Source organism: Morus notabilis, unplaced genomic scaffold, assembly GCF_000414095.1.
Source record: "Morus notabilis unplaced genomic scaffold, ASM41409v2 Scaffold183, whole genome shotgun sequence".
Lineage (NCBI taxonomy): Eukaryota > Viridiplantae > Streptophyta > Magnoliopsida > Rosales > Moraceae > Morus > Morus notabilis.
Genome location: NW_010366371.1, coordinates 31,553 through 55,706, shown reverse-complemented (window position 1 = coordinate 55,706; position 24,154 = coordinate 31,553). Strand labels below are relative to the sequence as shown.

General features: G+C 35.3%; 4 protein-coding genes across 7 annotated transcripts; 1 reads left to right on the top strand and 3 right to left on the bottom strand.

The window, feature by feature from the left end:
- Window positions 1-1,624: 1,624 nt before the first annotated feature.
- On the top strand, window positions 1,625-3,873 carry LOC21389588 (magnesium-chelatase subunit ChlI, chloroplastic). Its single transcript, XM_010110123.2, has 3 exons — window positions 1,625-1,859; window positions 2,039-2,154; window positions 2,434-3,873. The coding sequence occupies exons 1-3, from the start codon at window positions 1,772-1,774 to the stop codon at window positions 3,484-3,486; spliced, it is 1,257 nt and encodes a 418-aa protein (XP_010108425.1). The 5' UTR covers window positions 1,625-1,771; the 3' UTR covers window positions 3,487-3,873.
- A 100-nt stretch (window positions 3,874-3,973) lies between these two features.
- LOC21389587 (nudix hydrolase 11) lies at window positions 3,974-6,332 on the bottom strand. 2 transcript variants are annotated; one of them, XM_010110122.2, is made up of 5 exons: window positions 6,283-6,332; window positions 5,156-5,416; window positions 4,928-5,070; window positions 4,446-4,565; window positions 3,974-4,341 (listed from the first exon to the last, which is right to left on the bottom strand). In XM_010110122.2, the coding sequence occupies exons 2-5, from the start codon at window positions 5,352-5,354 to the stop codon at window positions 4,105-4,107; spliced, it is 699 nt and encodes a 232-aa protein (XP_010108424.1). In that variant the 5' UTR covers window positions 5,355-5,416; window positions 6,283-6,332; the 3' UTR covers window positions 3,974-4,104. The 2 variants fall into 2 exon arrangements, with proteins under 2 accessions (XP_010108424.1, XP_024029276.1); XM_024173508.1 differs by lacking the exon at window positions 6,283-6,332 and adding an exon at window positions 5,989-6,032.
- Window positions 6,089-7,960, bottom strand: LOC21389586 (nudix hydrolase 15, mitochondrial). Its single transcript, XM_024173509.1, has 4 exons — window positions 7,720-7,960; window positions 7,477-7,605; window positions 6,694-6,827; window positions 6,089-6,574 (listed from the first exon to the last, which is right to left on the bottom strand). The coding sequence occupies exons 1-4, from the start codon at window positions 7,928-7,930 to the stop codon at window positions 6,353-6,355; spliced, it is 696 nt and encodes a 231-aa protein (XP_024029277.1). The 5' UTR covers window positions 7,931-7,960; the 3' UTR covers window positions 6,089-6,352.
- A 2,976-nt stretch (window positions 7,961-10,936) lies between these two features.
- Window positions 10,937-14,008, bottom strand: LOC21389585 (nudix hydrolase 15, mitochondrial). 3 transcript variants are annotated; one of them, XM_024173498.1, is made up of 5 exons: window positions 13,718-14,008; window positions 12,949-13,326; window positions 12,708-12,850; window positions 11,499-11,618; window positions 10,937-11,360 (listed from the first exon to the last, which is right to left on the bottom strand). In XM_024173498.1, exons 2-5 carry the CDS (start codon window positions 13,307-13,309, stop codon window positions 11,136-11,138), a joined length of 849 nt encoding a protein of 282 aa, XP_024029266.1. In that variant the 5' UTR covers window positions 13,310-13,326; window positions 13,718-14,008; the 3' UTR covers window positions 10,937-11,135. The 3 variants fall into 3 exon arrangements, with proteins under 3 accessions (XP_024029266.1, XP_024029267.1, XP_010108422.2); XM_024173499.1 differs by having other exon boundaries at window positions 12,949-13,287; XM_010110120.2 differs by lacking the exon at window positions 13,718-14,008 and having other exon boundaries at window positions 12,949-13,504.
- Window positions 14,009-24,154: the final 10,146 nt, after the last annotated feature.

Here is a 24,154-nt window from a genome sequence, read left to right as displayed (position 1 = left end):
TATTATTATATTCTATATCATAATCATGTAATATATTATATAAAAATAATTATATTATATTATATTAAATTTTATATATTATATTAATTATATTGATATATAAAATATTAATGTTATATATAATATAAGAGTAATTTTGTTAATATGAAAATATTCATGTTAGTATTCCTCAAATTACAACCAAACAAATGAATCAATTTTATTTTTCATTCCATTATCATTCTCATTCTCATTACTATTATCATTCCCCTACTGCAACTAAACGCACCCGTAGAGTTTTTATGTTAAAATGACATGTCATTTTCTTTTGGATTTATCGTTGTCTTGAATGACAAGTGACACGTCTTTACAATGAAAAACTAAAATATCACTTGTCATTTACTATTGGTTTTCAAAATGAACGATATGTTATTGCGATGCTTTCAAGACGACGACCGACGAAGAAAAGCAATATTGAACTATATATTCGTTAATTCATTTAGAATAGAACTTTTTTTTTTCTTTACTATTTTTTAGAAGAGTAATGCTAGGAACACCAACTCAAAGTCTAATTTTTGTGTACCAACTGATTTAGTACGTGAGTTATTATTTTTTATTAGTAGATGTAATTTCTTTCATTAATTGACATGGTAATGTTTTAAACACCCACTAATGAAAAAATAAAAACTCACGTGTCACATCAGTTGATATACAAAAGTTAGAATTTGAGTTGGTGTCCATGGCATTATTCTTTTTAGAATATTTAATGTTATAGGAAAAATATAGGTTTACCACTTAAGATAGTAAAAAATATTATTTATGTCACTTCAATTAAAATAAATATTGCCATCCAATTAGTAAAAAGAAAAATAAAGACCACAATAACACCCAATTATTTAGAATGTTATAAATAATATGTTTGCTTAAAACCATAAGAAAACATGTACTTTACTCATAATATTATTGTAGTAAATAGTACATTTTTAAAACTAAATTAAGTAAATAATAAATTTTAAAACTATTTGAAATAAATAATAATTTATATAATAAATTAGACATACTAATATATCATGATTAATATAATTAAATTATTTTAATTCTTCTAATCGTTACAGTCAATGCATTGCTCATTGCTTAATTTTTTTTAACTATAATGATTAAAATGTCCTCAAAAGGATTTTCAAAAAAAAAAAAAAAAAGTCCTCAAAAGAATGATGTTTTCCATATTAACAGACCGTTGGCTGAGAGAATTTCCACGTTAGCTTGATTAAGAGCTTTGTTGCGCCACTAAAGTTATCTTTAAATAAAGTTGAGAACACAGAAAAAAAAAAACTTGAGATTTTTTTTCTTATTTGTTATTTTCATTATTTTAAGAACTGCCTGTTTAGTTGATGATTCGAATTTTTAATTTAAATTGAGATATTATTTTATATAAAATTTTTTTATTATAATAAAAAAATTAAATATAATTATTTTTAAATTTTTTTATTATAATAAAATTTAAATCAGTAAAATTAATAAAGTCTTTTAAGGCATAATTCGCGAACTCTTAACGGCCACAAATTTTTTTTTTTTTTTAAAATGGGAAATACTATTCTATTTGGAAGTAAAATAAAAAAAAATACAATAAAGGAAAATACGACAAAGCAGATAGTAGCACTGTAATCTATCTTCTTATCTTTAGGACAGCATCGTCGCGAACCAGTAGATTTCAATGTCAAACGTCTCTTGAAGTTGAACAAACCCAAATACGACTCAACACCCATTACTCCACTCAAAACACTCTAGAAAAATGACGTCTTTACTCGGAACTTCTTCCACGGCAATCTTGGCTTCTCGCTCCTCCAAGACTTCCATTCCTTCTCTCTCCTTCAACCCAGGTACATTTTCTCAAATTTTCTTCCTGTTTCTCATAGACCCAGCTCAGTTTTCATTATTCTTTGGAGATTTTTTTTTCTTTTTTTCAAATAAATGAGTTTTCTAACTAAGATGGGACATGGGTTTTGGCAGTTTCAGGGGATTATTCATTTATATGCCGACAATTTTGTTACTTTTGCAGGTACGGGTTATTTAAAAAGGCTCTATGGAGGTGTTGGGGTTCATGGAAAGAAGGGGAGGTCTCCGTTTCATGTTACAGTTTCCAATGTCGCCACTGAAATCAACGCGGTGGAACAGGTTTGCTTTGTTCTTTTTCACACACACACACACATATATAAATACACTTTTGGTTCCATTCATTCTAATTGCACACACATTATGAATTCTGATTTAATAGGTAGGTTAATTTGGTAACTCTCTTTAGGGTGTGTTTTTTTTTTTTTCTTTTTTGGGTGTTTTAGCATTAATTTTTGGTGAATGTTAGAAGATCACTGGATAAACAAAGCGTTACTTAAAAGAGAACATACATAGCAGAAGTAAATTTTTGACATTAGTGGAAAAATTGGTAATTTTCAGGACCAGAAGATTGCGGCTAAGGAAAGCCAGAGACCGGTTTATCCATTTGCTGCTATAGTAGGACAAGATGAGATGAAACTCTGCCTTCTCCTAAATGTGATTGATCCCAAGATTGGGGGTGTCATGATCATGGGGGATAGAGGAACTGGGAAATCCACCACAGTTAGGTCTTTGGTCGATTTGCTTCCTGAAATTATGGCTGTTGCCGGTGACCCATACAACTCAGATCCAGAGGATCCGGAATCTATGGGCGTGGAAGTTAGAGAAAGTGTCTTGAAAGGGGAAGAACTTTCTGTTGTCATGACTAAAATCAACATGGTTGATTTGCCCTTGGGTGCTACGGAGGATAGAGTCTGTGGGACAATTGACATTGAGAAAGCTCTAACTGAGGGTGTCAAGGCCTTTGAGCCCGGCCTTCTTGCAAAGGCCAACAGAGGAATTCTGTATGTGGATGAAGTCAACCTTTTGGACGATCACTTGGTGGATGTTTTACTCGATTCTGCTGCTTCTGGTTGGAACACGGTGGAGAGAGAGGGTATCTCGATTTCACATCCCGCTCGGTTTATCTTGATTGGCTCAGGCAATCCAGAAGAAGGGGAACTCAGGCCACAGCTGCTTGACCGGTTTGGAATGCACGCACAAGTGGGGACTGTTAGGGATGCAGAGCTCAGAGTGAAGATTGTGGAGGAGAGAGCTCGGTTCGACAGAAATCCAAAGGAATTCCGCAATTCTTACAAAGAGGAGCAAGAAAAGCTGCAAAACCAAATTGCTTCAGCTAGGAGTTCACTTTCGTCAGTTCAAATCGATCACGATCTCAAGGTGAAAATCTCAAAGGTTTGTGCAGAGTTGAATGTCGATGGATTGAGAGGAGATATTGTGACAAATAGGGCTGCAAAAGCTTTGGCTTCTTTGAAGGGAAGAGATAAAGTGACTGCAGAGGATATTGCTACCGTCATCCCTAACTGCTTAAGACATCGTCTTCGGAAGGATCCTTTGGAATCGATTGACTCGGGTTTACTTATCATTGAGAAATTTTATGAGGTTTTCAGCTGAGGGAGGTCAAGACCTTTCATCTAGTTTTGGTTGAACAGATTTATGTTTTTATTTATATTTAAATATCTTAGCAACTTGCATTTCGATTTAGATGAGTAAAATTCTAGAGTTTGACACATATGCAGAATCATTATGTAATCACTGAAACTTTTAACGGTGTATATGGCACTGAGAAGTATTCAGTTCAAGTAAGCAGGCAATATGCCAGTTCTTTTCTGTGATGCTTTGCGCCACCCGCTGTTTCTGAAACGCCCAAGGTTAGTGACTTGGATGAGTTCTGTTATCTTAAATTTCTACTTGTATGGGCGTCTGCCTCTGGTAAAATGTATGGTACTATAACTTGTTAGTATCCACTGATAATAAAAAGTAAGTTTATCTTTGGACTTACCTTAATTTGTTTGTGCGTCCCTCATTCAACCTAAAGCACTTGGCCAGTTCCAATCTGATGCTCAAGTAGGATTTTAGCTTGTACTACTCACTCATCTAATGTCTTGAATACTACAAATTTTGTATAAAAAGAAGGTACACTTGGAATCTATAAAATTGGACATTTTGGCATCTCAAGCAATGCAGGCTGTAAACAGATATTACATGTATGTATTTATAAAGAACTATATATCACGAGGTTTGGGTCTTAGACATGCTAGTTTGTTCATTGACATCTCTGCTCCAGAATTTCGGCCTCCGCTCAGGAAATTCCGGTGGCCGATCATAAACGACTGAGGCTACTTTGATCAAAATGCCAGCAGTTAAAGCCCATATGACGAACTTCTTGTTGTCTGCTTCATAGTCAAAGAAATGCAGCAAATACTTGTCTCCCTTCCATTCTCTCTCTTCTGCTCTTCTATTCTCGTCCTGTGTTCACCACTCATTGATAAGATGACTCAAAAGGAAATTCCCGAAATCATATTTCATTAAACTGAATAAATCTCCAGAACTGTAACTAGATGGAATTTGACCTTAAGGAACATTTCTAAGGGAGCGTCAAATATGGTCTCCACTTCTGCGGCATTCAGTGCCGGAACGAATGATTTCTTGTCTGAAAGTACTCCAATTACAGGAACTACTGTCATACCAATCTGCATAAAAAATGCAGTCCTAATGAGAACCCCCCCACCCAAAAAAAAAAGGGTAGGTTTGAAACTTAGCTAAGAAACTCTTTAAAAGTCTATTTAGATCTAAAAGCTTTAGGATGGCTTATCCAATGCATATCATATTATCTAACTGCTAAAGATTGGTAATTCTAGTTAAAGTCATTGCATCTATGGCTAGGATTTGAACCAACGGAACCAAATTACTGAGACCATTTTGCATTCATAGAAAGATTTCATCATTGCAAATCTTCAACTAATGGGAAAAATCACAGCTGAAAAAAATCAAAAGAACATGCATATAAGGACAAATCCAGCACAACACAACCAAGTTAACAGAGCTCACGTACCTTGGTGACAAAAGGTTCGAGAACAGTGACGACATTGACTTGAGAAGGGTCCAACCCGATCTCCTCCTTGGCCTCACGCAACGCCGTAACGACGTCGTCTCCGTCGCCTTCCTCCACTTTCCCACCAGGCAAGGAAACTTCCCCTGCAACCCAAAAACATGCAAAAATGTAAAAGATCAAACATTTGTACAAATATTATCACGGCAAAAAAGGACAATGGGAACGCACCTGAGTGAGAGGAGAGAGTTGAGGATCGCTTGGTGAGAATGACGCGCAGATCGCCGCCGTCGCCGCGGAAGAGACACGCCAGAACCGCGGCTCTTTTGGTAAAATCAGTTTCTGGTTGTGGCATGTGAGGACGGAAATTCTCGGCCAAGCTCTGCAGCCTCTTTGACCCAGCTCGTACTTCGAGGCCGCTCGTTCCCATTCCCGGATTTCGTGTTTGTAACAACTCTCTCTCTCTCTCTCTCTCTCTTAAAGCCTGAGCTCCTGTTTGGTTGGGAGTTAGGGGTTAGTCTTCAATAGTGGGCTGTGTATTTCTTTTAATAGAAGTTATATTCGAGCCTTGTTTTCATTCTTAATTGTAGATTTGAGTTTTCAATTTGAATTAAAATGTGATATTTTTTAAAAATTTTTAATTATAACAGAAAAAATTAAATGTGATATTTTAAAAAAAAATTAATTATAAAAATTTAAAATTAAAAACTCGAATAAGTGAGATGAACGAGTGCGTAATACATCTCAAATTTTGCCATATACCACGTAGCACAATATCAGCCGTTAGATTTAGAGTGCGTAATACATCTCAAATTTTTTAATGTACAGGCGGTTTACTGAACAATACTAGAAGACAGGTCAATATAGGATTCACATGTAAATTTTATATTTGTTGTGTTGTTTAGTATGGGTGACTGTCTCTTAAGTATTTTTCTAGTTTTTATAATTTTTTTTTAAATTTATTCAAAGGAAAAGATGTGGTTGTCAGTTGACCCTAATGGGTCAACGTCAAACTTGAGAGAGAGGAAAAGAACAAAGATGGGCTTGATGCAAATTTGACTTACAGAAGACAGAAGAAGAAGCAGAGAGAGAGAGAGAGAGAGAGAGAGATGGCCTTGATGCAAATTTGACTTGGAGATGGAGGTACAACGAACGGGACATGAGCACCTAAATTGAGGAGGCACATTTGTTGATTTTCATCTCATACAAAGATTTGAGAAATACCAATTCAATTTTGTGTTACAAAAAGGGTGAATTATCAAGATACAAAAACCAATTACATTTTCGCCTTGAATTTAAGGTAGTAGACTACAGTATCGTTATGGACAAATATAGAAACATTGAAAGCAGCATTTTACTTGGAAAAGTCAGTGGCTGTTGGTATAGGATTCAACAATTACATGATGAGCTGACTTTGAATGAACGAATTTATAGCATTGAAGCTTGTCTAGCAGCGCCTCTGCTCCAGATTTTCGGTCTTCGCTCGGGGAGCGCAGGCGGCCTCTGGTACACAAGCGAGGCGGCCGTGATCAAAATTACGGCAGTCAAAGCCCATATGACATAATTCTTGTTATCTGCTTTGAAGTCGGAGAAATTGCATATGAACTCTTCTCCCTGCCATTCTGCCTCCTCCGCTCTTCGGTTCTCGTCCTGTACCGACAGCGACAATGGATGATATCAAAGAAAATTCTTTGAAGAGAAAGTCGGGTGAATTAGTAGAGAGCCTAATTAAAGTAATTAGAAAGGAAGAAATGAAACAAGGTAAAAACCTCGAGAAACATTTCTAAGGGAGCGTCAAATATTGCTTCCACTTCTGCTGTATTTGGAGCTGGATTGAACGCCTTCTTGTTAGACAGTAAGCCTATTACAGGAACCCCTAGCACATCACTCTGCACAAAGAAATTAGCTTTTCTAATGAGAAAACCCAAAAAAAAAAAAAAAAGCAGTTCATATACCATGCCTTGTAATATCTTTTTCTTTTTTTTGTTCGTTTCCTTTCTGAACCCAGTTTCACTCACACCACCACCGCACAGTTTAATAACTAAGTTGGGAACTAAAATGAAGTTCTAAAGTATCGATTATCGAACCTTAAACCTATGTCAAGAGCACCCAAAAAAAAAAAGGCATTATAACCACCACCAACCCATTGGTGGTCATAAAATCTTCCTTTAATCCAGGATATAAAATCCCCTCAACAAACCTTTCAAAAGTGCTTTCTCTTGCAGAGGTTATAAATATATACTTTTGTGCCTTTGTTCTTATTATTTGGTCATTAATATATCGTTCTTACTCTTCACGAGTATTATTGTTGGAATGGTTCGTTGCATTTTGCTTTTCTTGCTTATTTACTCACAGCTGAAAGATTTATCTGCCTCGGATATATAGCAGTTCACAAAGCTGACCTTAGCTTACAGTACAAACACAGTGACACATATATATATACATACATACATACATACATATATATATATATAACATATATATATATATACACACACACACACACACACACACACACACACATATATATATATCTAACCTTGGCTATGAAGGTTCAAGAACAGTTACAACAGTGACTTGAGAAGGATCCAAGCCAATCTCCTCCTTAGCTTCACGCAAGGCCGTGTCAACATAATCTGCATCACCTTCCTCCACTTTCCCACCCGGCAGCGAAACCTCGCCTGCAATAAAAGGAAAAACAAAATCAATGAAAGAATAATATGATATTAGAAAACAAGTCTTTTTTTTCCTTCTTCTTATTAGCTTAAGCTCCAGCGCCAAAACTTTTGTGGTACCCGAATAAGAGGAGATTGTCGAGGCTTGCTTGGTGAGAATTACGCGCAGATCGCCATGTTCGCCTTCGAAAAGACATACCAGAACCGCAGCCCGCCTGGAAAAGCCAGCAGCATCTTGCGGTGGTGGTGGTTTGTGAGGGCGGAAATGCCGAGCCAACGTCTCCAGCCGTCGTGATCCTGCCCCTGATAACCCAACCTCGTTCGAACCCATTCCAAAATCTTTGATTTGTTTCCTTTTTAATGCGTGACGGGCAAAGAACAATCAAAGCTTTTTTTGTGATTTATTTGGAAGTCAGTCTCAACTCAAGTGGTGGGCTGGCCCCAGAAAAGGGCGGTAATGGGGTATCTAGTTGGTCGATGTCATAACTCGCGTTGGTTTGGGAAACGCAAGATTCACAATCAAATTTTGACTAACTAGATTTTTCCACTAACTACATGATATTTTTGAGAGCAAATTATGGAAACTACAATCCCGTTCATTACACCGATTTGAGTTTAAAATTTAAGTTTTGTTACAATAAAAAACTATCAGAAACAGTCATATCTAACTTTTTTACTACAGTAAAAAATTCTCACATAAAATCATATCTCAATTTAAATTAAAAACTTAAATCAATAAAGTAAATGAACTCTACTTTGTGATTGTTGGATCTCATCACAATTGTTAAGGACAAGACGACTTAATAATTGTAGTAGTAGTACTAATAATAATAATAATAATAAAGAGAATGGATATATAAAATTTACAATGATTTACTCGTAACATACGAGTTACGTGTTGTAAAGTTTTTACTCCATGAAAATTGAGATAGACGATCTAATATGCATGTAGAAGAAAAATAAAACAATGTAATTAGGACTCCACAATTTGAATTGGCTGCAAGTTGGCGTTGCATGTCGGCTCTTGGGATAAGATTGTAATAAGATTACGTGACGCCACTTGTTCTCCGTCCCCTTGCTCAGATAATATATGGAATACGAGTCAAAGCTGCGACCCTGAAAGTCCATTATTATGGCATATTGATCGCCTAATAAAAAAAATATTATTATATCGATAGTGTTAAGCGTCATGTACTAATAAAAAATACGTCTCGTAGATTAGAGTCTATTTTATTAGTGGTGGTGCTTAACATCAGTGGTAGTAGTGTTTCAAGCATTTTTTTATTAAAATAAATAAAAGCCCGTTTGGCATTGTTTTTAAAGTTGCTTTTAGATTTTTTAAGAAGCTACGACATGTCAGGGTGTTTGGTAAACCTGCTTTTGTCCAACAACTTCTAAAAATTGTTGCCCCACAGTAGAATTTGAGAAGTAGGTCAGGGTTTGCTTTCCACAGCAACTTCTGCTGTCATTGTCTAAATTTACTAAAATGACCACAATACTAAAACTTAAATCCCAATCAACTCATTTTATTTCATCCAAAGAAAATTAAAGAATATATTTTATTTTAAATGTTTATTTAAAAATTAAAAATATTTATTAATATCTTATGCTAAATTTTAATAATATATTTTTATTATAATGTTCCAAGTTAGAAAAATAATTTACTGTTATTTAATTTCTTTATAGTATATAATTTATCTCCTTAAATAAAACTAATTTATTTATAGAGATATTTTAATTAATAAAATGAAAATTATATTTTTTTAGTATTTTGGTATATAAATATTATGGATATTGACTATAAAAATAGAAATAAAACTAATTATAAGTATATGTGTTAAAGTATGTCTATTTTAGTCATTATATATGCAATTTTATATATAGCTTACCAAACACCTAAATTTCTATTTCTGGTATTCACAGTAACTTTGGAAAAAAATTTACTAAACACCTACATACTTCTGATCACAATAACTTATGACTAATAGCACAGCAATAGCAGAAATTTTTAATAGCACAACAATGTCAAATTGGCCCCAAAAAATAGATAATAACAATATCGTACATACATTGGTCAAGATCAAGAATTTAACTTGCATGCAAAAGAACTGTTTACAGCATAATTAGTTGCGTTGCTACCAAAAACCCGAAGGATTAGAATGCAACAAAAGCAATCACAAGTTAGTAACAAGCAAACACATGACAGTATTTTTAATTTACATTTAATGTTTTTATATATAATTAGCCAGATGGCAACCAAAAAACCCTAAAATAAAAAGGTACTCACGAAATATTTCTCACGGAAATAGATGCAAGTGCAAAGTGAGACTTTTCGATAAATTAAAGGGCTTTAGTAGTAGTACGTTTGAAAACTGCAAGGGCCAAATGAGATGCGTCTTAAAGTTAAAGAAACTATGGCTTTTAACTCTCTAGATCCTCTGGAAGCCTTATGACGGCTCACTAGCCGCCTGGCCCGCTCCCATAAGGAGCATTCGAATTACAAAAAGTACATCTCAAAGAAGTCTAACAACATAGATTTAAGTTCCGTTCATTTTACCAATTTGAGTTTAAAATTTGAGTTTTGTTACAGTAAAAAACTCTTTGAAACAATTACATCTAATTTTTTTGTTACAGTAAAAAGTTTTCACATAAAATCACATATCAACTCGAGTTAAAAACTCGAATCAGCGAACTAAACGGGCCCTTAATTGTTGATCTAAACACCACCGCTCATTTTTGATGTTCGGTCTCGTACATAAGGTCTTTGAATTCGAATAAGTCCCGCCTCACTGGCGTGCTATATAAACAATCCACTTCATGAAGGATCTGTATCCCATGTAGGGATAAGCTACTTTCTCGAGATCATCTGGGGTACTCTTGCTCTTATTTTATTGCTGAAAATAGAACAACCGATGACCTTAAACAAGTTTGGCTTTGGGCTTTGGAAAGATGCCTCCTACCTAACACACAACATTGTCACTATACGCGAATTAACCCCTACTAAATATTCACGGTATCTGCAGCAAATGGACGGCCATATAGTTTGGCTGAAGCTATGGATGTCTCTTCAATACTAGGCCGCTCTAAACGTAGCATATTAATCAATCAACATTCAAGATTTGGTAAATTTTTTACACGTAGAATTGCTCAATGTCAACAAGCTTGTATTTTTATTTATTTATTTTTTTTTTGGGATGGGAACATATTGAATTCATAATTATCACCATATATCGGGAGATTCGGGACATCACCTTAGTTCCTCTGTATGATGAAAAAAAAAAAAAAAAATAATAAAATAAAAAGGTTCCTGAGCTTGATGCCTGGGCCTGGCTGCCTCTGAACTGAAACATTTGATGCTATTTCACCGTATGAGCACGATAACAACTAAAAAAATGAAATGGCTAGACTTTGTTACTATTACTATTACTATTACTATTATTATTTTCGCTCCATCTAAACCTTTATCTCCCTAGGCAAAAACACTATTTCAATCAGGTCAAACATATTATTACAATCCAGTGAAATTTCCCTTGAATTTAAGGCAACATAGTATCCTTGTTTACAGTTCCAGGAACCTTAAAAACAGGATTCTGCTCCAGAAAAGGCGGCTGCCGTTGGTATACGACCGATGCAGCCCTTATCAAGATCCCAGCAGTTAAACCCCATATCAAGAACTTCTTGTTCTCAGTTTCATAGTCAAAGAAGTGAATGATATACTTGTTCCCCATCCACTCTCTCTCTTCCGCCCTTCGGTTTTCATCCTGCGATATAAATGTTATGCATGTTCCTTAAAAAATCCATTTTTTTGCTAAGAAAATCCATGTTCCTTAAAAAATCCATTTAATCGAAGTATTTCGACAAATTGAATGCAGAGTGAAAGGGGATTAAAAGAGAGAAACCTTGATAAACATCTCCAAAGGAGCATCAAATACAGCATCCACTTCAGCGGGATTCGGAGCAGGCTTGAAGGCTTCCTTGTCTGTAAGTATGCCAATAACTGGAACAACTCTGAGAAAGTGCTGCAAGGAGAACCAACGACTTTTTTCATTTACACTAAACTGATCATTAATCACTTTTAATTCAACATTCGAACTCGTGCTCGATAAATCTCGTGGGCACGCTATAATTATCAAGGGAAGCAGCGAACATGAAAGATGTAAAAGGCTCATTTAGTAACGTAAAGATACAGGTTAACGTCACCAAACCCCATACTCAACAGAGCTGGCCAATATCCCTAGCCAAATATGACAAATAAACTTAAGCGGGTAATGCATATGCCTAAGACTAGCCATACTTGTTTTTTCATATTGATTCCCCGTACCCTTTTTTGCCGTATTTTTGATAAAATGTAGGATCAATGGCTCCCACACTTTACTAACAAAATGAAACCAGCAGAATTCATACCCTGGTGGACACGCACACACACTCCCACAACCAACCACTAGTCTCAAGTGGCTCCCCTGTATTCCGTATGAATACCATATTTGAGGATCTAAACGTTACTTTTCTACCTTCAGAATTAGCTTGTATTGAGTCATAACGTCTCACCTGTAAAGGCTAAAAATTTTATGCCTTTTGGGTTTCATTTCATCGTGAACCATTAAGACAAATTATCACTACCAAATTACAGATCAAAACCAGCACAAGATTATGACCACTCCCATGATTTTGTAACAATGGAATTTCCACTCAATGCCACAATTAGCTTATCTTTTCAGAGAAATATGGAAATAAGAATTACAGCTCTGCATATTATGCAATAAACTAACTGCATTTGAAACCACTGAATGTAACAATTGAATTGATGATTACAAAGTAGAAATATTAAATCCAATTAAATGATTGGAGAACTAAGTGCTTATAAGTCATTCATCTCATCATCTAATTGCTTTATTTCTTCTACAAACTTAATTCTCATCATCACTTGATGCAAAATTACACAATGAAACTCTCAAAACTGATATAAGAGAAGAGCCCAATATCCCTAGAACTTCAGTAAGCTTTCAAACAATCAACATAAAACGCAAAACACTAAAAAGTCTCAAAAGCAAAACGAGAACAGAACAAATTTGCGACAAAAATGGCAATGAAAACTCAAAAAATGGTACCTTGGACAAAAATGGCTCAAGAACAGTTACGACATTAACAAGAGAAGGATCCAAACCAATTTCCTCCTTCGCCTCTCTGGTAGCAGTGTCCCCATCATCCTTATCCCCTTCCTCTGCTTTCCCACCCGGTAACGCGATTTCACCTGCAACGCAAACATTCATTTTTGCGCCTCAGTTTCTCGGCAACAAAACAGCTCTAAGAAATCACCTCAAACCAAAACCCCAGCACGGCGAATCCGACCCGAGTGAGTGGACAGACTCGACGACCGTTTCGTGAGGATCACGCGCAGATCACCGGCGTCGCTTTCGAAGAGGCAGATCAAGACGGCGGCCCTCTTCGGTCTGAACCTCTGTGGGTCCCGCGTTATCGGAGCCGCCGATTCGGCGAAGCCGAGCTGGGAGACGACTTTGCCGGCGGCTTCTTCGTCGTCCTCGGCGTCGGCGTCGAGAGGCGTCGGCGTGGGCTTGTAGAGGCGGAGCTGCTGGGCCAAGGCGACGAGGCTCTGAGGGCCGCGGAGGGAGGTTTGGGCTGAGTCCATTAGCTTAGCGGGTAGCAATGGGAATATTGATGATGATGATGCTGCTCTCAGAAATGAAGTCATTGGTTGGGGTACGACTTCTGATTTTTATTAAAAGAAAAAGAAAAATACAGCAGAAAAGATAAAACAACAAAGTCAAATCTTAAACCTATTTCTTGCGAATCCAGAAATATTTAAACCCAAAATATCTAAAACTTAGAGCATTCAGCCACCAAGTGTAACATGCAGAAACTATACCGAAATTAGCCAAACAATCAGTAACTGTATTCGCAAGAATGAGATATAACAAAATTTACAGAACTAGCATTCTCAAGAGCGTCAATCCAAACATTCGAAGAGACTACAGAACTTTAGTACAACCGCACCAAAAAAGATGAACAGCACAAGCAGAATTACTTTCTATTCAAAGGTGTTTCCACCCCTTAGCCATAATAATAGTCCACATCTCAGTTTTAATAGCTAAACACTCACCATAGAAGATGTTGAAAGCTCCTGAGAAAAAACCTCTACAATTACGAAAAATTGCACCTCCCCTAGCAAGACCATTCCTCTTAGCCGCCCCATCTATATTAGCTTTAATCCAAATCGGCGGAGGAGCTCTCCAAACAACAGAAAAGATCTTAGGAGCCTTTCTAGACACAACTGCAAGGTCAAAGCTTTGAGAGCAAGTAACTCTTGTTGAGAATTTCTCATCACACCAATCTTGAGTTTACCAACCTTAACAACCGGCTGCTTCATTGCTAGCCAAAGGAAACAAAAACTAGGGGCTACACTACCCTGTTTCGCATAGACCAAATAGCCCAGAAGCAAGTAATAACTGCAGAAATCCATAAACACAAAACTTGAGAACCAAAATCTGCTTCTAAACCACAAGATATCATGTCCTCAATGTTACCATCAAGAAATACCCATCTACCAAAAATTTCTGAGATCTCATTCTATATTGCAGCCACAAAATCACACTCAAGGAACAAATGACAAATATATTCCTCATGTTTATAGCAAAAATGACAAACTGAAGCAAAAATTATACCTCTCTTTTGCAAAACAGTCTCTACTGGAAGAGCTCCATGAAGAGCTTTCTAAAAATCAAGCGACCTTCGAGGAGCAATATAGCTGTACCAAATCTTTCTGCCCCAAGGCTCAATAGAAACCGTCCTAAGTCACCACCCAATGACTTAGTCCAAACTAAACGATCCTCACCAGCAACCAAAACTCGACTAATGGCTTGAACAACATGAGAAAAAAGACCAGCAAAAGCAGAAGGAATATTCCAAGAAGAACCATCCTAAAAATCCAAGACAACAAGTGAAAGACGAGCTCTAACACGATCCAGGATGTCCAACCAATCTACTAAAAGGAATCCAAGTCAATTATCTTTCCAAAAATTCACTTTAGAATTTTTACCAACCAACCACCTGGACTCCATAGAAAGCTTTCCCACTAACTTCTTGATCGCAGCCAAATAGAAGAGACAATCTGAGACTTAAGAGAACCGTCAACTCTTAAAAAACAACTTCTCAAAAAAGGAAAAACCCCATCAAGCTTTAAAATAAAATTCATAGCAAATTTACTCAAACAAGCCTTGTTAAGAGTGAAAATATTCCGTATGTGATCACCCTCCTTTGAGGCCGTCATTGTAATTAACTTTTTAACTTGTATTTACTGAAATTTTTTAAAATTTTCGGAACATTTTTTTTTTCAAAAGGTCTTATAATAAACATAAGATACGAAATTGCTTTCTTAATTAAAATATTCAAACATTAACATATTTGTTTCAGAATCATAATTAACAAAACTATTTATAACATAAAGCTGATTGCGGAATTATTTGCGAGCGGTATCCATATCCTGAGCCCCACATCGTTCGTCCACTCGCCGGCAGTCCATCAGGCATTTTATGCCGGTTGCTTACCTACAGTATAAACATTCTATAATGAGCTTTCGCTCAGCAAGTAGGAACTACCTCTCACAAAATAACAGTAAGTTCACATGAATAAATATGCATGAGTCAATTATGCTTAATTATGATGTCTTATCAGAATATTATTATCTTATCTTATTTTATCTTATCTTATCTTTTGGGCCCGAGTGCTCGTACCACTTGCGCGCAATCATTGGAACGTGAGGGTTTGCAAGGTCCCCCATGACACCGTGATTATAACTTGAATGCCTCCCTTGAGTCGGAGGACATTATTATTTTTTTTTCTTTTCTCCCTTGCGGAGCTTGAGTTACCTCCCTTGTAGAGGCTGGGACGGCACTTAACCGAGATTACTCTTATAAGTTCATCTTGACTTATTAAGGTGTATGCAATATGACCTAGCATAGCATACTCTATCATGTACTCGAACACATATAATTCGGATGTACTGCTAAGTGTATGTAGTATAACATAGCATAGCATTCATAACATTAAATGTACTCAAACATATATAGTTCATGTGTACTGTTTACATTAAAATCTATTTATACTGTAGGCGAGATTTCTACTTACTTAATTTTCAAAGCTGGAATCTCCCTTTCGCCTATCAGCCTAGTCTCTTGCTTTCTTCTGAAAATGAACACCCATTAAGAGTGTGAGATTAACTGTTATTTGCTATTCTATTTTAGCAACTTATGAAGGAAAATCTAACCCTTTCCATAAGGCATATATTCCTTTCCTTTACTAAAGGATAATAAAGATTAATTTATTAAACCCTCAAAATCTTATTTTCCTTAATTTTCCTTGGTATGATATTAAGGCCCAATTCGGCCTAGGACTTATACATGGCATTCTAACTTTTACGCCGTGAAAATTTATAATCCAACGGAGTCTCTTAAACTAATGTGGATGTTGGACTCACATTAAATCTTTGAAATTCTACGGACCTATCGTATTGGGCTCGTAGGTGCCCGTTGGGATAATTCACTCGGTAAACCACTATGTTCTTTAAAGAAAGCATTTTTCCTTGAAAACTTTCTTTATGAATACTTTCATTAAAATGAGGTTTAATGTCATTGTATTTTACTGAAATTCTATCTCGGGTTCTTTTATAACTTTTTGTTGAAACCGACACTGTTTTAGTTTTGTCTTGTTAAAAACTGTGCAATTTTTGAAATCTACGTTTTACTATATCTTAGAGTCGGATTTCAAAATTTTGCTCTTCGCAAACATTCCTCGTCTCGTTGAGATCTAAAATTGTTGTTTTTAGTGAAAGTTGAAATTTGGCCTCTAAAGGCCTCGTTTGGCTGAAAACCGTAGCTGCTGTTTTTCTTAAAACTGTTTTAGTAAAAAACTGTGCTGTTTCAAAAATCTGTGTTTTAGTATCTCTTAGGGTCGGATTTTAAAAATCTTTTCTTCATGAAATTTCTTCATCTCGTCGAAATCTAAAATTGTCACTTTTGTGAAAAATCGAGATTCAACCTCTAAGGGTCCCGTTTGACTGAACTAGTGGCTGCCAGTTTTTTTTTTCGAAATTATGTTGGACAGCTTGTCCGTTTTTACAAAATGGCTTCAAACTTGATTTTAGAGTTAAAATTAGATTTTGTCATAGTAACCGAAAATGTTCAAAATATCCAGGGCTATAAGTTTAAATTTTGAAACATTGAAAAATCTCTCTCTAAGGTCCTCATTTTCGCAGTCAAAGTCACCGGAAAATTTGTCCTCTAATCCGAAAATAAGCAACTTAGATCAAGCATAAACATATCACATCAAACTAACCTCAAAACTCACAAAACTAACATAAAACTCACACACCCTTATTACACTTATCTCCTCATGAACCACAAATTACATCATGAATTCGTACTTAAGGTTGGCTAGAAAAATAATGGAGAAGAGTTTAAGAATCTTACCCTTAAAGAGTTCTCTCTCTTGAAAGCCTTTGATCTCCTCTAAGATTTGTTAACGGCTTGAAACTAAAAGAGGATAAGGAAATTTGAGAAGAATATTTCTACATTTCTAACTTTACTAAAACATGAAAAAGAGAGAATTTTAGAGTTTTTACCCTTGGAGAAATGCTTGTTTAGACTCCTCCTTTTCTCCTTTAACTTAAACTAGGATTTGTGGTGAGATTTATGAAAACTTTTGAGTGTGTGTGAGGTAAGGGATGGCTTGGTTTTGGTGAGGGAAAAGTTTAGAAAACTTGAAGGTTGGAGCTTTGGAGAACCGGTTTTGGATATGGAGAAGGAAGTAAGATAAAGTAAAAGTTAGGCTTATATCACATTGGTTCTATTTATAGACCACTAGGTTATTACTTCCTTTAGTCTACTTAACTAAACAAAATTTTGCTTAAAACACCTTAAAGATGGCCGGCCAATGTGAGTGAAAGAGTGAAGGAAGAAAATGTCATGATTTCCTTTCAATCACTACTATCACATCAATCCTCTAGCACACTCAACATTTAACCAAAATTTTTAACTATAAATCCCTAAGTATGGCCGGCCAAGTGAAGAGAAAAAGGAGAAAAAAAACTAATCATGAGTCCTATTCACCTCTCTCATCACATCACATCAAATCACACACACTAACCTACCCCTTGTACTTTTGTCCATTCCCTTAAGTTATGTGACGACCCTCTTATGAGGCCGCCACCATAGCTTACTTTTTAACTCGTACTTACTGGGATTTCTTAAAATTTGCGGAACATTTTTTTTTTAAATATAAGAAGGAATAATCTCATAATTCGTAACGATAATTTCAAAAGAATGAATCACTAAATTTCTTAAAGCTTTTCTTAATTTCAACTAAGATAAAACCTACTAAAAATATCTAACAGAGCAGCATTTGAACTCTTATTTCAAATGCTCTTTAAAAGCCTTTCTAAAACTAGCCAATACATTCGGGCCATCTAATTTGACCTTAAAACGAATTTTGTGAGAAATCTTAAATTCAAGTACTTCTTAAAGTCCTTTCAAAATCAATCATTTAAACCGTCATATTTAAAGTTCGTTTATTTGTTGCATGCACTGTTGCAACATTCTAAAACTTAAAAACTCAAGACTAGGGTTGTTAGCTACAACCTCGGTTCTCTTCACATACATATGTACATATACTTTTAAAACATACGTGCTTGAAACATTTGAATCATATATACATATACATGATTTTACTTTAACTTACTGCGGAAGATTTAACTGTGAGCGGTATCCATTCCCATCTCCACCATTCGCCCGTCGCTTGCCACTGCCCTTCAAGAATTACTGATAGGTTTCTTACCTACAGCATGAACATATCTGATTGAGCTTTCGCTCAGCAAGTAGGAACTATCTCTCACAAAATAACTGTAAGTTCACATGCATAAATATGCATGAGCTGATTATACTTAATTATGATGTCTTATCATAGTCTTATTATCTTATCTTATCTTTCTTACTGATGGGCCCGAGTGCTCGAGTACCACTTGCGCTCAATCATCGGAACGTGAGGGTTTGCAAGGTCCCCCACGACACCGTGATTATAACTTGAATGCCTCCCTTGAGTCGGAGGACATTATTGTTATTTTCTTTTTCTCCCTTGTGGAGCTTGAGTTACCTCCCTTGTGGAGGCTGGGACGGCACTCCACTGATATTATTCTTATAAGTTTCTCTTGACTTATTAAGGTGTATGCAATATGACATAGCATAGCATACTATAACATGGAATGTACTCAAACACATATGCTTCATGTGCACTGCTTAAGTGTATGCAGTATGATCTAGCATAGTATACATAACATTAAATTAACTCAAACACATATAATTCATGTGCGTTGCTTATGTGTATGTAGCATGACATAGCATCACACACAATACTTAAAGCATAAACATACATATATAACATGTGTAATTTTTTCTTTAAAATCTATTCATGCTGTAGGCGAGATTCCTACTTACCTGATTTACAGAGCTAGAATCCACTTTTCACCAAACAGCCTATTCTCTTACTTGCTTACTTCTGAAAATGAACACCCATTGAGAGTGTGGGATTATCTGTCATTTGCTATTTTGTTTTAGCAGCTTATGAAGGAAATCCAGCCCTTTACTTAAGGCATGTATTCCTTTCCTTTACTGAAGGATAATTTACTATAAGGATCAATTTATTAAATCCTCAAAATCTTATTTTTCTTAATTGCCCTTAGCATATTTATGTCTAGGTTGAAAATCATTTACCCAATCTAATAACTTATTCTCCATAATTTTTCCTCATTGGACTCATTATATTATTAAGGCCCAATTCGGCCTAGAAACTTATTCACGGTATTCTAGCTCTTAGGCCGTTGAAATTTAAACTCTAACGGAGTCTCTTAAATTAATGCGGGCGTTGGACCCACATCAAATCCTCAAAATTCTAAGGACCTATCGTGTTGGGCTTGTAAGTGCCCGTCGGGATGTTTTGCTCAAAAACTATTAAGCTTTTAAAAGAACTATCATTCGATTTTATAAAATGATAACTCACTCATTTAGTTAGAAGCACTAAAATCCCATTGTAAAATCTCTTTTCGAATATCGACTTTTGAAAACTATTCCCCAAGTCGTTATACGGTTGACTTGTAAACCACCGTGAAACTATGTTGTAGAAACCCCTTTTTTTTTGAAATCTTTCTTCACGGCTATTCCTCATTAAAGCGAGGTCTAATACCATATTATTTTACTGAAATCACATCTCGGGTTCTTTGATAACCTTTTGTTAAAAACGTCACTGTTTTAGTTTCGTTTTGTTAAAACTGTGCAGTTTCTGAAATCTACGTTTCACTGCATCTTAGAGTTGGATTTTGAAAATTTGTTCTTCACGACAATTTTTTGACTCATCGAGATCTAAAATTATCATTTTTAGAGAAAGTTGAAATTCAGCCTCTAAAGGCCTCGTTTAACTGAAAATAATGGCTGCTGTTTTTTTTTCTTTTGCTGTAGCAATCCTTTAATAAGGCTGTAGCAGTCCTTTTAAAAATGTTATAGGATTGCTGTAGCAATCTTCTAATATTGCTGTAGAAATCTTTTTGAAAAGGCTTTAGGATTGCTGTAGCAATCTCTTTTAAAATGTTGTAGGATTGCTGCAGCAAATCTTCTTTTAAAATGCTATAGGATTGCTGTAGCAATGCTGTAGCAATCACCCTTTTTTCTTTTTCTGAAACTGTGTTAGACAGCCTGTCCGTTTTTACAAACTGGCTTCAAACTTGCTTTTAGAGTTAAAATTAGGTTTTGTCATAGTCATAGAAAATGTTCAAAACATCAAGGGCTATAAGTTCAAGCTTTGAAACATTGAAAAATCTCGCTCTAGGTTTCTTATTTTCGCGTTCAAAGTAACCGGAAATTTTTCCTCTACCCTGAAATAAGCACACTTAAATCAAGCATAATCATACCACATTAAACTAACCTCATAACTCACAAAACTAACATAAAACTCACACACCCTTATTACAACACATCTTCCTCAAGAACCATAAATTTACATCCATAAATCCAAGCTTAAAGTTGGCTAGAAATTAATGGAGAAGAGTTTGAGAACTTACCCTTGAAGAATTCTCTCTCTCCTTGAAAACCTTTGAACTCCTCTAAGATTTGTTAATGGCTTGGAACTAGAAAGTAGAAGGAAATTTAAGAGAAATATTTCTACATTTCGAACTTTACTAAAACATGAAAAAAGAGGGGATTTAGAGTTTCTTTACCCTTGGAGGAAATGCTTGTCTAGACTCCTCCTAGATCCATTGATCTCCTTCTTCCTCTCCTATGGTTTGCTAGTGGCTCAAGATTGGGAGAGTGGGAGAAAATATTTGAGAGGAAATGGGTGGTATGGCCGGATTTTTGAGTGGGGAAAAAGCTAGGAGAAAAAAAATGAAGCTTATCCTATGTTGGTTCCTTTATAGACAACTTGGAAATCATTTTTTTAACATCACATCAACTCCTTCAATCAACCAAATTTTTGGTTCAATCCCCTAAATCATGGCCGGATTTGGAAGGAGAAAGGAAGAAGTAACTTTACCATTAATTCCCCTTCAACCACTACCATCACATCACCTTAACATAAAATCCTCTAGCACACTCCACTAGCCAAATTTTTGGCTCTATTTTTCTATGCATGGCCGGCCAAGTGGAGAAAGAGAGAGAGAAAAATCTCACCCACCCCATTATACTCTTGTCCACTTTCTTAAGTTTCCCTTTGAAACAGATAAAAATTATACTAACTATAAGGAAGTAACTTAGCCGACGGGAATTCATTTTCATTTTTGACAGCTCCTTTTTCTACTGTTTACAATTAAATGTTAAATCATTCACTGCTTTGGATATCACATTAAATTCTTACTCGCGTAATATCTTGAACTGTTTCTAGTCTTGAAATTTATTCTAGACTGAACCAATTCTAAATTTAACTTTCCTGCGTTAATTCTTGGAAATGACGTTGTTTCTGACGGTGTCAACTCCCGAGTTCACATTGTACCCCTCTACTATGGGTGTTTATCTTCTGACTTTAACCTAGCTGTCTGGCAATTAAGGATTTTCTCTTCTTTTAAAATGTCAGTGTGTTTTTTTTATACACTGCTAACATCATGTTGTGTTTGGAGATTCTTGAAATTAAGATTCTCAAACTATACTTGTACTGAAAATTATTCTGCCTTAAAGTACGGCGAGAATTTATCGATCGAAAACATGAACTTAACATGAAATCTATTACAGAATTTATGAATACAGATATTAATTCCATAAATCCTTCATTCACAATATAGCATAATATTTTCTAGGAAAATCCTTGGCTTAAATAAATAAATTCTATTATTTAAAGTATAGGATTTTCTCAGTCATTACAAGTTACTCATTAAAACTGTCCAAAATTATACTGACAGTTATTTTCTCCTGTATACGGGTACTGGATGCTAGTTTGTACTGTGCTGGGAGATTCTTAAAATTAAGATTCTCAAATTGTATCTGTACTGGAAATTCTTCTGTTTTAAAGCACGGTGAGAATTTATCGATCGAATTTACTTGATCGGAAAAATGTGAACTTAACGTGAAATCTACTACAGAATTTAGGAATGTAGATGTTAATTCCATAAATCCTTCAATCACAAAATGTACATAGTATAATGATTTTCCAGGAAAATCCTTGACTTAAATACATGAATTACATTATTGAAATTCTAGGATTTTCTTGGTCACTACACCGTATATCCAAGCTACCTTCACCAACAGATCTGCAGACCTTGTCCCAAGCAATAGAAATCATCTTTCTATTCTCTATGGAACCAGGCCAAATAAAGTTTCTCATAGCTTTACCAACTAACAAAAGAAGAGACTTTGGCCAACTATAGACCATAAAAGAATGCAAAAGAGAATAAATAACCACTTTCTTAACCAACTCTATTCTACCAGCCATGGAAAGACGATTACCCTTCCAAGAAGTAAGCTTACTAATCACTTTATCAGCAATTAAACGAAGCTGAGTACATGTGATGACCTGCTTAGTGGCCGTTGCTATTATTAACTTTAACATATTATTTTTGAAACGCCCCAAAATTTGAGAGACATTAAAAAAAAAATACTGTATAGAATGTTGTAGCATTTTTATTTTTATTGTTTTACGCTATATAGAATGTTGTAGCATTTTGTTATAACTTCAATAAAATGTTATACGAATGTTATAACATTCTGAAACAAAATGTTATAGCGAATGCTATAGCATTCTGGGCATAAGTTTCTTTCTCTACAAAAAAACTATATCATTCATTTTTTTTTTATGTAGAATGCTGTATCATGCTTTTAAAATTACTGTAACGACATAAATTTTGGTTTCCACTTTTGAACATAGCAAAGTGTTTATACTTCAAAACCAATTCCTTTTCTAAAGCATAAATTTACACATAGGTATATTTTTGCTTCTCAAAATCCTGCTAGCTTACACAACTTAACAATCATACTACAAACTTACAAAACGCAAGTTCATTGACTTATTCAACAAAATCTTTTTAAATCTTTAAATTATTACGGAAATAACTGCGTGCGGTATCCATTCCCCGACCTCCACTTCGCTTGTCCGCTGCCTCACCATCAGTCCATCAAACATTATGTGCAGGTTGCTTACCTACAGTATAAATACTCTGAAATGAGCTTTCGCTCAGCAAATAGGAACTATTACTCGCTAAATAACTGAAAGTTCACATGAATGATATGCATGAACTGCTTATGCTGATTTATGATGTCTTATCAAAGTTTTATTGTCTGTGTTTTACTATCTAAACTTATCTTACCTACTGATGGGTCTGAGTGCTCATACCATTTGCGTGCAATCATTGGGAAGTAAGGGTTTGCAAGGTCTCCAATGACACCGTAATTTAAACGGAAATGAGTCCCTCCCTTGCGGATGACCCTTTTTTTTCCTTTATCTCCCTTGCGGAGTCTGATTACCTTCCTCACGGAGGCTGGTACGGCACTCAACTAAGTTTCTTCTTATAAGTTCCTCTTGACTTATTAAGGTGTATGCAATATGACATAGCATAGCATACTATAACATGAAATGTATTCAAACACATATAATTCATGTGCACTACTTAAGTGTATGCAGTATGACATAACATAGCATACATAACATTAAATGTACTCAAACACATTTAATTCATGTGTACTGTTCATTTTAAAATCTATTTATACTGTAAGCGAGATTCCTACTTACCTGTTTTAAGGAGTGGAATCCTCTATTCGCCACACTGTCTGTTCTCTTGCTTATTTCTGAGAATAAACACTCACTGAGTGTGAGATTAACTATCACTTGCTATTCTATTTTAACAAGCTTATAAGAAAATCTGATTTCTCTACTTATGGCTTTCTTTCTCTTTCCTACGTTAGAGGATTGAAAACCTTGTTTCAAACTTAAAGATTAGGTTTATTGAATCCTCGTAACCTTATTTTTCCATTAAACAAGGTCCAAACTCAAAATACTTTCTTGAGACTATACTTCG

Bases quoted from the DNA above. Each gene is read 5' to 3' on its own strand.
- LOC21389588 (XM_010110123.2), top strand. From the start codon at position 1,772: ATGACGTCTTTACTCGGAACTTCTTCCACGGCAATCTTGGCTTCTCGC. The intron at 1,860-2,038 runs GTACATTTTCTC...TTACTTTTGCAG, and splicing joins TTCTCTCTCCTTCAACCCAG to GTACGGGTTATTTAAAAAGG. The intron at 2,155-2,433 runs GTTTGCTTTGTT...GGTAATTTTCAG, and splicing joins AAATCAACGCGGTGGAACAG to GACCAGAAGATTGCGGCTAA.
- LOC21389587 (XM_010110122.2), bottom strand. From the start codon at position 5,354: ATGGGAACGAGCGGCCTCGAAGTACGAGCTGGGTCAAAGAGGCTGCAG. The intron at 4,566-4,927 runs GTACGTGAGCTC...TTTTTTATGCAG, and splicing joins TCGAACCTTTTGTCACCAAG to ATTGGTATGACAGTAGTTCC. The intron at 4,342-4,445 runs GTCAAATTCCAT...TGGTGAACACAG, and splicing joins CCTTAGAAATGTTCCTTAAG to GACGAGAATAGAAGAGCAGA.
- LOC21389586 (XM_024173509.1), bottom strand. From the start codon at position 7,930: ATGGGTTCGAACGAGGTTGGGTTATCAGGGGCAGGATCACGACGGCTG. The intron at 6,828-7,476 runs CTTCATAGCCAA...TTAGAAAAGCTA, and splicing joins TGTTGTAACTGTTCTTGAAC to ATTTCTTTGTGCAGAGTGAT. The intron at 6,575-6,693 runs GTTTTTACCTTG...CTGTCGGTACAG, and splicing joins CCTTAGAAATGTTTCTCGAG to GACGAGAACCGAAGAGCGGA.
- LOC21389585 (XM_024173498.1), bottom strand. From the start codon at position 13,309: ATGACTTCATTTCTGAGAGCAGCATCATCATCATCAATATTCCCATTG. The intron at 12,851-12,948 runs GTCGGATTCGCC...TTTGCGTTGCAG, and splicing joins GAGTCTGTCCACTCACTCGG to GTGAAATCGCGTTACCGGGT. The intron at 11,619-12,707 runs GTACCATTTTTT...TTCTCCTTGCAG, and splicing joins TTGAGCCATTTTTGTCCAAG to CACTTTCTCAGAGTTGTTCC.